Consider the following 14,338-nt stretch of genomic DNA (forward strand, 5'->3'; position numbering starts at 1 on the left):
CTTTTGTTTAATTTAGATGTAGGTTTCACATTAAAGTCTTGTAGGCTACTGGAGACTAGATGAAATTAAAATTGAAACTTTGGAAAAAGCATATGAAAGTTGACATGATTTACTATTGAAATAGTTTTACACGAAAGCTACATATTTAAATATGAGCTCGATACATTTATCTTAAAATCAAAAGTACTGATTTTTTTTTTTTTTTTTTTTTTTTATCATCGTTAAAGAGTAACATTTAGTTTCACTTCGGCATTTATTCCGAAGTTGGGCGTCCGCTTTCGCCAAGTTTTTCGCTGTTATCACCTTTGCACACTTTCTGCAATTTGTTAACTAGGTTCATTAATCCGTACTTTTCACAAACTTTTAGAAGATCTTGTTCGTTATCAACGTATTGCTTCACAAATGTTAAAACTGTTACTTCATTGCCCTTGTACATTCGCCATGTTGATAACATATATGCTCGTTTCTTTCCCACAATGCAACTGTTTTGTTACATTGCGCCAAGTAGTTCCCTCCGCTTGCCGTATAGTCCCATGTTTACAACCGCTTATATATAACAAATAAACAGATTTTTCGAGACACTTATATATTATCAAGCACACAAACGATCAAATTATCCATATCTTTCCTGTAAATTTTAAAAATTTTGCTGGAAACGGACGCCCAACTTTGGAACTTAACCCTTAACTTCCTTCACTTATACCCATGTTGCGGTTTGTTCAATTTTGACGTTCCATTTCAGCACCTGTAACGTTAATTCTGTCGTGAACTATGTTACATATGCCCTGATTTTAAATGTTTATGCAATACACAAGATTATCTGGAATAACTCAACACAGTAATGCACTTCAAATATATATTATTATGCTTCAACTTATATCTCGTTCGACACACTAAAATATTATACATTCAGATTACATAAGGTGGTTCCTCGTTACATCTATATATTTCTAGTTATTATAGCAACGACATTGAAGCAGGTAAACAAAACGTCATAGCAACGATAGCTAACAAAATCTCAATATAATACAAAATATTTAAATTATTCCTTTATATCATTTCTTCTTCTTCTTCTTCTGCTTAATAGCTTGTGCCCTTTTAAATAGCTCATTTTGCCCGTAAACAAAAATGATACTTAAAAGTACATACATAAGAGATTCATTATCGTTGTATAATGGCTTTCGAATTACTGGGACTTCTTTACATTGATCACAATTAAAGAAAGAATCCTGGACCGTTAGACATTTTGTGAACAATAGTTACCCTAGTTTTTGAATAACCGTCGTATATATAAAAATTACAATTCATAAAATAGCATTTCATTTTCATTTTATCTCAATATCATTTTTATATTTATTCCATAATCAATTTTATTTTCAGTCTATAAAATTACCGACGATAAGGAGATATTCAAAATGTGGTACGTGTGTTGGTTCTTTTAAGTCCTAAATAGATTCTTTAATTCGATGCCATTTATACATATTAACAATAAAGTTGGTGTACGTCAAAATACAACTTAACTTATTTCATTTAGTCAGGCATAGTTAGCATAAATTTGATAAAACAATATTTGTATCGATGCATAGATGTAATTCATAGAATATGAGCGAAGTAGAATTACAATAAAATCAGAACAATATTCAAAGTGAAACAAAAAATAATCACAAAAGCAATAACACTTTCAAATATATATTATTATTAGTTGCTATCATTTAAAGGATTTGAAGTATTGTCAATTAAGTTTAAATTACTGTTTTTATATTCTTGTGAATCCATTGCTAGCGTGGCATTAATCCAATTCACTTCAACTATATTTAGGTTAAGTGACACTACTAAAAGATTCGATTAGGTTACATTGAATAGCACAACCTTGATTACAGTCCTGTGTGTTGTTTACTTCACTAATTCTTTGGTTTCAATTTCGAAAAGTCTGCCACCTAGGTAATTATTACGGAATCTGGCAGTACTTAAGTAATTAACTCGATTATTTACATTATTTCTAGAAACGGTACTATTATTATTTCTGTTTCTTCTGAAGTTAGGTTATGTCGTATTGTTGTTCTGAGTAAATCTAACATTATTCCTTGCACTAAGATTACAATTCCCTCTAACATGTATATTTCGAGCAGGAATATAATTAGTTGAATTTCTATTACTATTACTTTGCAATCTAACCTGACTTTCATAATTTTGAACAATCATAATTAAATGATTGAAATTTATACATTGTGACGAGATTAATAATTACTGAAGCTTAAACGGAAGTAATATTCGTACTGAAGCGATAATACGCGACTCCTGTTAGGGATTGATCACAAAATCGGTAAGGCTTTCATCGACTTTTGAATCAAAACGTCGATTCCTGATCTGAGCATCCCTGTCTGCTAACATGAAGTCATTTTCGAAATTAGCTAGCAAGGCATTTTTGAAATCAGAATAGTTACGTAAATTACCGCTAATTGCCTTAAACCATACAGAACAGGTTGGTAACAAAATATGCGGTAATATCTTAAGAAAATTGGCCTTACCTATGTCAATTAGCTCGTATTCTTCCTCAAATTTTTCTAGAAACATACTTGCTGGGATGTCTTCTGATCTGCCACTGAATTTAGTTAACGACCTTATTTCACTGAATTTCACCCGATGCCTTAGATGTCGTTTTACGTGCGTGTAATTTCTGTGAGGTGACCTTCTTTTTTCATTCTGGGTATTTGAGATGGTGTCCTCCCTATCAGAACAGATTTCGGATGAACACTGTTGTCTTCTTCGCAGTGTTTTAACTCAGGTCTCCTATATTCATCACGCACAACATTGAGAGCAGGATCAGGATTACAGTTGGCCGCACTGATCTCTTTAATAGTATGAATTTCTTTCTGCAGTATTCGAATTTGATTGGCATGTTCGTTGACTTGGGTTTCAACTACGTCAACATTACTTTTCACCAATGCAAAGCTATGAACAATATATTCCATCCTATTGTCAGTTACTTTCAATTTGGTATTTATCTGTTTCAATCTGATGTCCAATTTCGAATACATTTGTTCCAATCTAGTATCCAACTCATATCCTATTTGTAGTGTCACTTGTTCCAACCTGGTGTCTAATTTGGAATCCATTTGTTTCAACCTGGTGTTCAATTTGGAATCAATGTTTTGTGTCACTTGTTCCAACCTAGTATCCATCTGTTGTGACATGGAATTCATTTGTTGTCCTAGCTGTTGTAAAAGTTTAACTACATCTGATGAAGTTTCACTTCCAGGAACATAACTTCTTCAATTCCGGTATTCACATTCATTATGGGTCTTCTGTAATTTTTTCTTTTATTACGAAGCAATAAATAATCCGTGATGCTGAGGGATAGTTTACTTTTACTTCTAACTGATCTCCAAAGTCCCGGGCTTCGGCACCATATAATATGTAACGTTAATTCTGTCATGAACTATGTTACATATGCTCTGATTCTAAATGTTTATGCAATACACTCAATTCCTTTATATTCCTTTATATAATCTCTTCTTCTTCTTCTTCTTCTTAATAGCTTGTGCCCTTTTAAATAGCTCATTTTGCCCGTAAATAAAAGTAATAATTAAAAGTACATAAGAGATACATTATCGTTGTTGTACACCGAGGCTATATGAAACGGACCAAGTGTTTCACCTCCGAACCCTGAAGGGGAATCGAATCCTGAAACATAATCCCCGTGCCCCAACTGGACTTGTCATTACTTATATCTACAGGCAAAGTCTCAACACTTAAAAATACAGAAACCATGGAGAAGCTACGTCTCCTGTTTTTATGTCTGGTTGACAATTTGAAAGTTTCTATGTATACAAGTTTCCACTAAGTCAAGGATCTACATGTTATATAAAACGTAACAAAGATTACACATTTCTATTCTATAAGCCTTGACTTACAATTTGCATGACAGAGAACTTACAAAATTAAGAATTACTTTAAAATTGCTTCATTATAGAAGAATAACAATTCAGAAGTGACGTCATGATTCAACTATACTTTAACTTCAAAGATGTGCCATAAGTCTTGCAATATTTCCACAATTAATGTGGAAATATGCCCTGTAGACCGATGTATACGCCGTGATCAACCCTAAGTTTTGAGTCAAATTGAAAAAGGTAGTGGCAAGTGGACTTTTAACACGACTTTTAGACATCAATGTCAATCTTTATTCCAAACAGTTTTAGCGGATATGTACTGCACTATGCCAAAGTATAGTGTACTTGTGAACCAAAAGCACATTTTGCTACATAACGGATAACGCAAAACTACACCGGCTAGAAAACACAACAAAAATTCAATGAATTCGATGGAATCGAACTGATCCCGCACTCGGCTAGAAGCTTTAACCTTGCCTCGTCGGATTACTACCTATTTCGGTCAATGACTCGCTAGTTCTTAAATCACGATGCTTCACCAAGCAGCAGAAAATGGAAAAGGCCTGACTTATTTTCGACGTGAAATCGAGGAGCTGGCAGGAAGGTGGCTGCAGATAGTCCAACACGAGAAACTAAGCTTTGAATGTTAACCTGAATTCATTGTATGTACTATATGCAGTATATATATGTATATTGTGTACCAGAACATTGCAAGACTTATGACTTATCTTTGTATCTTGTCTATGGCTAAAAGAGCTAAAGGTTGAACATTACAATACGATTGCTCTTGTTCCACTTTTTCTTGGTCTACCCAGAGGTATTTTAAATGCTTTCTATCTAGAATTCTATATAGGTTAAAATGAGGAGAGACGCCACAGGCGGAGAGATGCCACACTTGACGCATTTTGCCTAACACACATCAGATGGCAGCAACATTCTACAAGGATGTGTTACTGTCGTTGGTTCCACCAAGCAAGTGCTGTAAATATCAGACAAGCGAAATGGGTTGCGTTCATAACAAAATTGTCTTGTGAAGTAATCCTTGAAATTTTATTATGGGTAAGTATGGCGGACGGTAGTTTCTACGTGACATTTTATAGAATGCTTGTTTAAATATGGTGATTACCTCCCGCATTGTTTTTCACCGAAATTGTAAAATCACATAAAAAACGAGTGTGGCATCTCTCCTTCTGAAAATAATTTTTGCCACAATTACACAAAGATAATGTCATTCCAGGCTTCCGAGCCTTCTTTTCTATTTCTGATACCTGCCAGTTAGGTCCTAGCCCACTTTCACCCACCTACAACCAAACTTTTGACCATATTGATTCACACGATATAAAGTCACTTTCATTAAAATATATATTTAAATTTTATGTCTCACGATTATGCCGGCTAGGCTAAAGGAGACAGTGATGATGAGAATGAATGAAATAGTGGAATGAAGAAAGTGGGAGGAAACGGGAGATCCCCGAGAAAACCAAAGCACACGGTGTTCACTTTCATCGAATACCTCAGGAAGTCTCTTATCTGCTACAGTGAAACCAAGAACATCGCAAATAACTCAATAATACCAGGCACGTAGCCAGGATTTCGTAAAGGAAGGGTCCGCGATATGAAATACTATGGTCATCACACACCAGGGGCTCGATCATTCTAAAATATTTTATTAACAACATATATTGGTTCGCTTAGCCAGGATTTCATAATCGCTGGGGGGGGGGAGGCGTGACATGAAATACTGTGGTTATCATACCAGGAGCTTGATCAATCTAAACTATTTTACTGGCAACATATATTATTTTGTTAGGACAATAAAAAGATATGTTAGTAAGTATTTTAATAAGAAACTATGAAGAAATCTCGAGTAAAAGAATAAAATAAGTAATGAAAAAGATTTTACAATATTTACGTTCCTTCCTTTGTTCATTCAAATATAACGATTTTCCTTTCATTATGACCTCAACTATTATAAGAAGTACATATCCAATAATGTCTTGTAAAATATTTTACAATATCTGCGTTCTTTTCTCTGTTGAATCAAATGATAACAGAACTTTCTTTCCACATAACTTTTTTGTTTTCATTATTCCGTCAACCAAGGGGTAAGAGTGAGGAGGAACGCGGTGGGATGTCGTCACCTCACTTCCAGAAAATGTCTTTGGTGTTTCCCATTTTCTAAAGAAATTACAATTGGCAGAGATAAGTACGAGGGACGGTGTGACGTCATGCGTCCTTCTACCTTTTCAGATCCACTTTTACCCCTGCCGTCAACTACTGTCTGTTCCAAAAGACAGGTTAAAGGAGCAGTAGAAAACGGTACCTCAAAAAACATGTTTGATACTGCATAGAAGCGATGACGAAAAATTATGATTAAAAAATGTCCACACTGTTACAGAACGGCACTATGCTTTCGAAAGCTTGAAATTTCCCTGAATAGTATCCCCGAAAGCTAGTTTCATGTTTGTTTTTTAATGATTATTATTATTAATACATTAGTATAAAATTTCTTTAAAAATATATCTTTCTGAAACTGAGGGGGTAATTCGTCCCCCATACCCCATTGAGCAGGTGCGCCATTGGCTCTCCAAATGGGCACCTGCTCATAACTAATAAACTGGCTGCACATTTCGCTCATCTTAGTCTAGCTATTTATTGTTCGCACGATATTTGGTAATATCTATGTATTGTGGCATTCAGCGTTATATTATATTTTCCATTCATCTGTTTCTTTGTCTCTCATCTCTCAAAATAAGTGTGTATTACCTAAGACTTGTTTTTCGTAAACATTCAAGCTAGGTTGACTTTCTGCTAGTTCGCGCCATTTTTCGTATCCATCCATATACTACAGCAGGCGTTTTGAATACTTCCACTTTTGATTTCGTGGATATTTGGTTGCGCTTATGTAGAAGAAATTACTCTATTCTAATTTATGACATAATGTATTTTGCGTCTTAAAAATTTTTCACCGTTCGAACTACTACGCTTGTAACGGTCACAGTATATAATGTTATTTTCCTTTTTTGTTTTGCAGCCGAATGCGAGGATGTATGAGAGTTTCTGCGTGTACTGTCCGAGTGAAAAAATTGAGAGTCTGAGATTGGTAGAAGAAGAGGATCAGTTAATAGACTGGAGTAAGCCCATCTACCTAAACTTCACCCATAAAGCCATTATGGATAGATTGGAATCGTTCTACGAATCTATAGGAGTGATGGAGAAGATTGATGGAGATATTTATATCTACGAAGAGGAGAATTTTTCGGATGATTTCGAATACGAGGAGTAAGTTTGCTATTTTATTATTATTATTATTATTATTATTATTATTATTATTATTATTATTATTATTATTATTATTATTATTATTATTATTATTATTATTATTATTATTGTTTTTAACTCTGACAATTTAATAAAAGGTTTAAAGTATTATTATGAATACTTTAAACCTTTTATTAAATTGTCAGAGTTAAAAACAAAACAAAAAGGAACTCCGTTTTGTTATTAATCAACTTGGCATTGTTAAAACTCTGCATCATGTTTGACATTTTAGCCCATTGATTTATATGTTGCCGGTTTCTTCTGTTTCCTCTGCAATGAACTGGAATTTAAATGGTAAAGTTTGTTATATGTAATGTTAAAATTTAATAAACAAATTTAATTTATATATACATAAGAAAGAAACAGCCGATTTTTTTCTACCTTACGCATCAAATCCTTTAACTTATATAGGTGCGAATTCTAACGCAAAGAGTGGAAAAGCGACTGACTGCACAGCAACTCGAACACGGGACCGTCGCCATACCGTGCCGATGTGTTAGCTACTACACTAGCCAGTCCGCTTCCCAGAACAGCCAGTCACTCTCGAAGGTCCCGGATTCGAATCACGATCCAGTCAGTCACTTTTTCATACTTTGCGTTAGAATTCACATCTACAGAGGATTTGGTGTCTTAGATAAAAAAAAAAAGGTTGTTTCTTTCATTAATATATATGAAATCACAACTGTCATAAGGTGCTCGGTATATGGACACTGGATTGTCCAATCACAACAGGTCCAATGGATGGGAGCAAGTGGTCCGAGATGAGAGCACTGAGGGCGATGATGAGTGGCAAAATGGTTAATGCATCGGCGCCGAAGGTCCCGGGTTCGAATCTGGATCCAGTCAGTCACTTTTTCACTCTTTGTGTTAAATTTAATTCAAGTAATATTAAATTAATGTCTAATGCAAATTCATTTTGGAAAACACAAAGGACGCTTATTAAGACTTATTAGACTTCATTAGACGCTTAATATGAAGAAGAAACGTGTAAATTCACTTACTCAAAATTCCAGTTCATTTCAAAAACAGAAAAATAACACTAATCAACAAGATTTTAGCACAAAAATGGAAATACCTGATTCTAATAGAACTTTTCACGTAAAATTCGAATCTGCAATCAGTTTTTCTCCATCACCATCAGGTTCCCCGTGAAACAGGGATTTCCGGGAAATCTCCCCTCAAATTTCCCTTTTTTAACAATTTTTGTACCTGTAGCTCGGGTACCCTTAGGTATATAAACACACAAATTATATTGTATGTTAGCTTGATTTATACTTAGTAAGCCCTCTAAGTTTCATAAGAATCGCATTGTTCTTTCTAGAGAAATAAACATATTTATATAAAAATATGCTATGTGTACTATTCATTTTACCATATTCATTAGTGGAGATAAAATCACATATAATTTCCACGAAAATTACCATATAAGCATGGTATATACCTTATTGGACTTCCAATAAAACATTTTCAATGATGTGTACACCATGTCGCCATTTTTGTACGAGGGAATTTCTAGAGGGATTTTGTTGGAAATTTCCTCCAAAAAGTAGTTTATAAGATTTTTTTGTCTCAACTTGCTATTTGTATATAGCGATACAGAAACAGGAACTGCGCTAAAACATAATTTTATGTCTACTTAATAAATAATGTTAATTTCATGTGAATCGCATTATTCTGTCTAGAGATATAAACTGTTGTGTCTATTTATAGGTAATAAAGAATATAATATGCAAGACTTTTACCAAACACAAAAACCTAACGTTGACATATTATTGTCGGCACATAGATGGATACTCAAATACAAGCACAAATACACGCATGCTTTCTGTGGAAAATAAGTCACTTTTTAATATTTTGATCTGGCAACAATGCATAAAAAAATTGATGACTCACGTAGCCTGATGACTGTTAGTAGCGTTGAGTGACGGTCCAAGCTGGACGTGTTTTAGATGTGGCCGCGTGTAAGTTGAAGTGTTTGTGCATTGTGGAATTCGAATAGATTGTGTTGTGTGGCGATGCACTGAGTTAGATTATGTTTGTGCTGCTTCATGATTGATGGAGTGTAGATTCGTGTGTGTATGTGTGTGTGATACCTTACAGGATAAAAGATGCCGAGGAAGTGTGTAAATCACCCGGACAATTTCTGTTATATATGTAGGGACCTGGCATTTAAATCTCAACGTCGATGTTTTACTCCACTTGTGAGGAAGTGTTATCAGTTATATTTTGGTTGTTGTCTAGGAGACTAAGATAAGAATTGGGCTCCTCACTACATTTGTTGTACTTGTGTGAAACGTCTGACTGGGTGGGCAAATGGTGAACTTCGCAGTACCGATGATCTGGAGAGAACCAAAAGATCATTCTTCAGACTGCTACTTTTGTATGACACAGATAAAAGGAATAACCAGTAAATCTAAGCACACAGTACAGTACCCTAATTTGCCATCAGCAATTAGGCCAGTTCCACACAGTGCAGAATTACCTGTACCAGTACCTCCTGCTCATCTTACGGTAAATGAGGATCACGTACTTGAGGCAACTACTGAAGTTCCAAATGAAGAAGATGATCCTACTTATGTAGGAAACACATCTACATTGGATCCCCATTTGATAACTCAGGGTGAACTAAATGACCTCGTACGGGATTTAAAACTCTCCAGATACAGGCAGAACTTCTTGCTTCTAGACTTAAAGGCTGGAATCTGCTCCATCGTGACACTAAAGTGTGTATTTTTTGAAACCATTATACAGAGTTTCAAAACTACTAGGTCTATTCTCAAGAAAATGATTTAGTGTATTGTAGTAATGTCTGTGCTGTGGTGGATACACTCGGATATGCACATATAAGTACAGAGTGGAGATTGTTTATTGACTCTTCCAAAACTAGTTTGAAGGGTGTCGTTTTGCACAATGGCAACAAATTTCCTTCAGTGCCTTTGGCTTATGCAACTAATAGGAAGGAAACCTATGAAAACATCAAAATAGTGTTAGAAAGAATTCAGTATGAGAAATACAAGTGGACCGTTTGCTGTGATTTAAAAGTTATTTCTTTGTTAATGGGTTTGCAGCTTGGTCATACGAAATATTGTTGTTTCCTCTGCGAATGGGATAGCAGGAACAAAATGGAACATTACCTCAAGAAGGAATGGCCAAAGCGTGTATTAACTCCTGGACAGAAGAATGTTGTTTATTCCTCACTGGTGAGCCCTGATAAGATAATTCTACCTCCTCTTCACATAAAGTTGGGGTTCTTCAAAAACTTTGTTAAGGCAATGGACAAAAGTAATGCAGGATTTTGTTACTTTAAGGAAAAAATCCTCGGGTTAGTGACGCAAAAATCAAGGAAGGGATTTTTGTAGGGCCCCAAATGAGATGTTTGATTCGTGGCCAAAAATTTGAGGATCTCTTAACTCCGCTTGAGAAAGCAGCTTGGTGTTCATTTAAATGTTTAACAGAGAATTTTTTAGGAAACCAGAAAGCCCTAAATTACCGTGAAATTGTGAGTGATTTCCTGCAATCATTCAGAGAAATGGGTTGCAACATGTCATTTAAAGTTCGCTTTCTAGACTCCCACCTGGATTTCTTTCCTGCAAACCTTGGTGTTGTTAGTGATGAGCATGGGGAACGTTTTCATCAGGACATTTCCTCCATGGAGAAGAGATACCACGGACAGTGCTAGCTGACAAATGCTAGCTGATTACTGTTGGACACTCAAAAGAGATGTTCCAGAAGCCAAACACAGAAGAAAGTCGACAACTAAAACATTTTAGTTAAGGTAAGTAAGTGTTCATTTATTACGAAGATACCACTCACTTCTTTTGTATTATTTATTAAGTAGACATAAAATCATGTTTTAGTGCAGTTTCTGTTTCTGTATCACTATATACAAATAGCAAGTGAAAACAAAAAATCTTATAAACTACTTTTTGAAGGGAATTTCCAACAAAATCCCTCTAGAAATTCCCTCATACAAAAAATGGAGACACGGTGTATATATACATCATTGAAAATATGTTTTATTTCAAATCCAATGAGGTATAAGCCGTGCTTATATTGTAATTTTCGTGGAAGTCATATGTGATTTTATCTGCACTAATGAATATGGTAAAATGAATAGTACACATAGCATATTTTTATATAAATATGTTTATTTCTCTAGAAAGAATAATGCGATTCTTATGAAACTTAGAGGGCTTACTAAGTATAGATCAAGCTAACATACAATATAATTTGTGTGTTTATATACCTAAGGGTACCCGAGCTACAGGTATGAAAATAAAAAAAAAGGAAATTTGAGGGGAAATTTCCCGTAAATCCCTCTGTCACGGGAAAACTGATGGTGATGGAGAAAACTGATTGCAGATTCGAATTTTACGTGAAAAGTTCTATTAAAATCAGGTATTTTCTTCCGTGTGCCAGAGAAAAAGTGTGTTTTTTTTTTTTTTTTTTTTTTTGTCGACTAGTGTAATTAAGCGTGACGTAAATCAATGAGTTAACGGAAAAAAGAAAGAGAGTGTACGAACTCAACAACTATGGATTCGACACTAATATCGGTAGTTTTTGATTATTTTTCCATGTCACCATTTCTCCTTCTCCCTGGAGTTACTAATAGGGCTAAACTTGGATTTAAGTGGCATCGGGAATCGCTATTCATCTCAGCGACCCGGAAAACTGGACTTTAAACCAATATCGGTCTTTTTCGATCATTTTGTATCTTTTCTCCTACCACTAACCCTAGGTAGGTTAGGAGGTCTTACCCCCATTGAGGGCTGAACTTGGACCTAAAAGGCATCGGAACTGCCACTAATCAACTTAAAGACACCGTAAACTATAAATTCGAAACTAATATTGGTCATTTTAAGTTATTTTTATATGTTACAGTTCCTCCCTCCCCTCAGAAGTACTAATGGAGCTTAATCTGGATTTAAACGGGATCAGAAATGTCACGTCTCATCTCAGCAACCCTGAAAACTACAGATTCGACACTAATATCGGCCATGTACGATTACTTTACATGTCACCCCTCCTGCTCCCCTCTAGGTATGCCAGAAGGTTTTACCTCCACTGAGAGCTGAACATAACTTATTCACTTTTTTCTTAAACTACAGTCTAAACAGTTTCATCACGTTCTAATCATGTTCAACATTTTCTTTCCTTCTCACAATTCTTCAAACGTTCATTCAACTCGTTGTTCTACGAACCATAAAATACAATTTTCTTCTTCCTAAATACTTCTCTCTCATTCCTATTCTTTCTGTAATATCCCGTTCTGCTTTCATATCTTCAATACCTGCAACTAGTCACCTGTTCTATTTTCTTCCTTTCAACTTTTGAAGTTGATACAATCCTTTTGTTATCATTACTATTCTCTTCGTCTTTTCAGTATATATGTTTATCCACGATCTTCACAACTGTTCTTGAACTTTTCTACAATAGTCTTAATTTTTTATTCAGATTTCACTACAATAGTTTGCCTTTCTGATCAACTATGGTATTAAAATCATCTGTTACAATTACGCATGATTCCCTTTTCTTTCCCTGTATAATCTTTTTACTTTCATACAGCTTTCTTCTACTTCCTCCGTGTACGGAGTGAGTTATTAATACATATGTTTGAACCAACACTAGATCTTTCTCCTTTCCCTTTAGTCTTACCATGATTGCCTGACATCTACAAATTCTACTTCCATTATCTTCTCTTTCGGTCGATTATTCAGAATTACGCACACACCATTATGATCACCTTTCTCACTCTACATTTTTCGCTTCGCAATCCCCCATTACCTTCCCAGTTAACTTCACAAATTCCTGCCAAATTTAGATTACTTTGTTTCATCATTTGTTATTTGAGTCTTTAATGTGACTGCTTGTAACATAGAGTACTGCGTTCCATTGCTCCTATCCTTCAGTGGCACCTCTTGAGAGGTCAAATCAGTAAAAAATAAAAATTTATCGCTTCAAATGTTTAAGTGTGCAGATCTTTACACCAATTCATCGCTTGTAACAAGAATGAGAATATTAAATAAGAAAATTTAGTATGAAGTGATAAATGTTTAATTTTCACTGATATTACTTCGCTCAATAGCAGCCACTGCAATCTTAATTATCTCTCTATTGTTTGTCGTTTTCCCTTTAACTACCCAGACAACACGTACGTGTACGGCATATGTGCACGATCCATACATAAGCCGTACATGTGCACATGTGCATTTGTGTGGATGATGCACACATACATAATCCGTGCTTAAGCCGTACATGTGAATTTGGGTGGATGAAGCACACACGCATAACCCGTGTATGTGCACATGTGGATTTGCGTGGGTTTTGCACACGTACATTACCCGTGATTAAGTTGTGCATGTGCACATGTGCATTTGCATGGCTGAAGCACACATTTATATAACCCGTGCCTAAGCCGATATGTTCACATGTGCATTTGTGTGGATGAAGCACACGTACATAACCCGTGTTTAAGTCGTTATGTGCACATTTGTATAGATGAAGCACACATTTATATAACCCGTGCTTAAGCCGTGCATGTGCACGTGTGCATTTGCGTGGATGAAGCACACGTACATAACCCGTGTTTAAGCCGTTATGTGCACATGTGCATTTGCATGGATGAAACACACGTATATAACCCGTGATTAAGTCGTTCATGTACACATGTGCATTTGCGTGAATGAAGCACATTTAAATAAGCTACTGCACATGTGTATGACACATCCATAATACCGTGCAAGTGTATACTTTTACTTTCATTCTCCTAGTATTTAAAACATGCAATATGGCTATAGTATTTTTAATTCAAAGTTGTCGTTTTTCCTCCAGGTGGTGTTATAGAGATTTTTCGACGAATAACAGCTGAATGACTGTAAAAACTCCGTAACGTCCGCTGAGCTAGCATATAAAATCAACAGGTGACAGCACTGTACTGATGTAACTACTGTCAGACAGTTCATAGGTTTACAAAATTATTTTCGTGACCGATTACAGCAGAACATGCTGCGTTATTTGTTACTTGGCAACCATATCAAATATACTACCTAAAGCTTTTTGCAAATAATTAACTCCAAAAGTAAAATTCTCTCTGACAATTATTAGTTACTTCTGATATACTTGGA

At 35.2% G+C, this 14,338-nt stretch overlaps 1 protein-coding gene across 2 annotated transcripts in view; it reads left to right on the forward strand.

Annotated features, from left to right (window-relative positions):
* The window catches only part of LOC145690034 (uncharacterized), a 376,283-nt gene that overhangs the window by 324,150 nt on the left and 37,795 nt on the right, over positions 1–14,338 (forward strand). For both annotated transcript variants that reach the window (XM_081764535.1, XM_081764542.1), the window contains exon 4: positions 6,928–7,175. In XM_081764535.1, the coding sequence (XP_081620661.1) occupies positions 6,928–7,175 (248 nt within the window). The remainder of the gene's footprint in view (positions 1–6,927; positions 7,176–14,338) is intronic.

Source organism: Thermobia domestica, chromosome 1 (assembly GCF_964235325.1).
Source record: "Thermobia domestica chromosome 1, izTheDome1.hap1.1, whole genome shotgun sequence".
NCBI lineage: Eukaryota > Metazoa > Arthropoda > Insecta > Zygentoma > Lepismatidae > Thermobia > Thermobia domestica.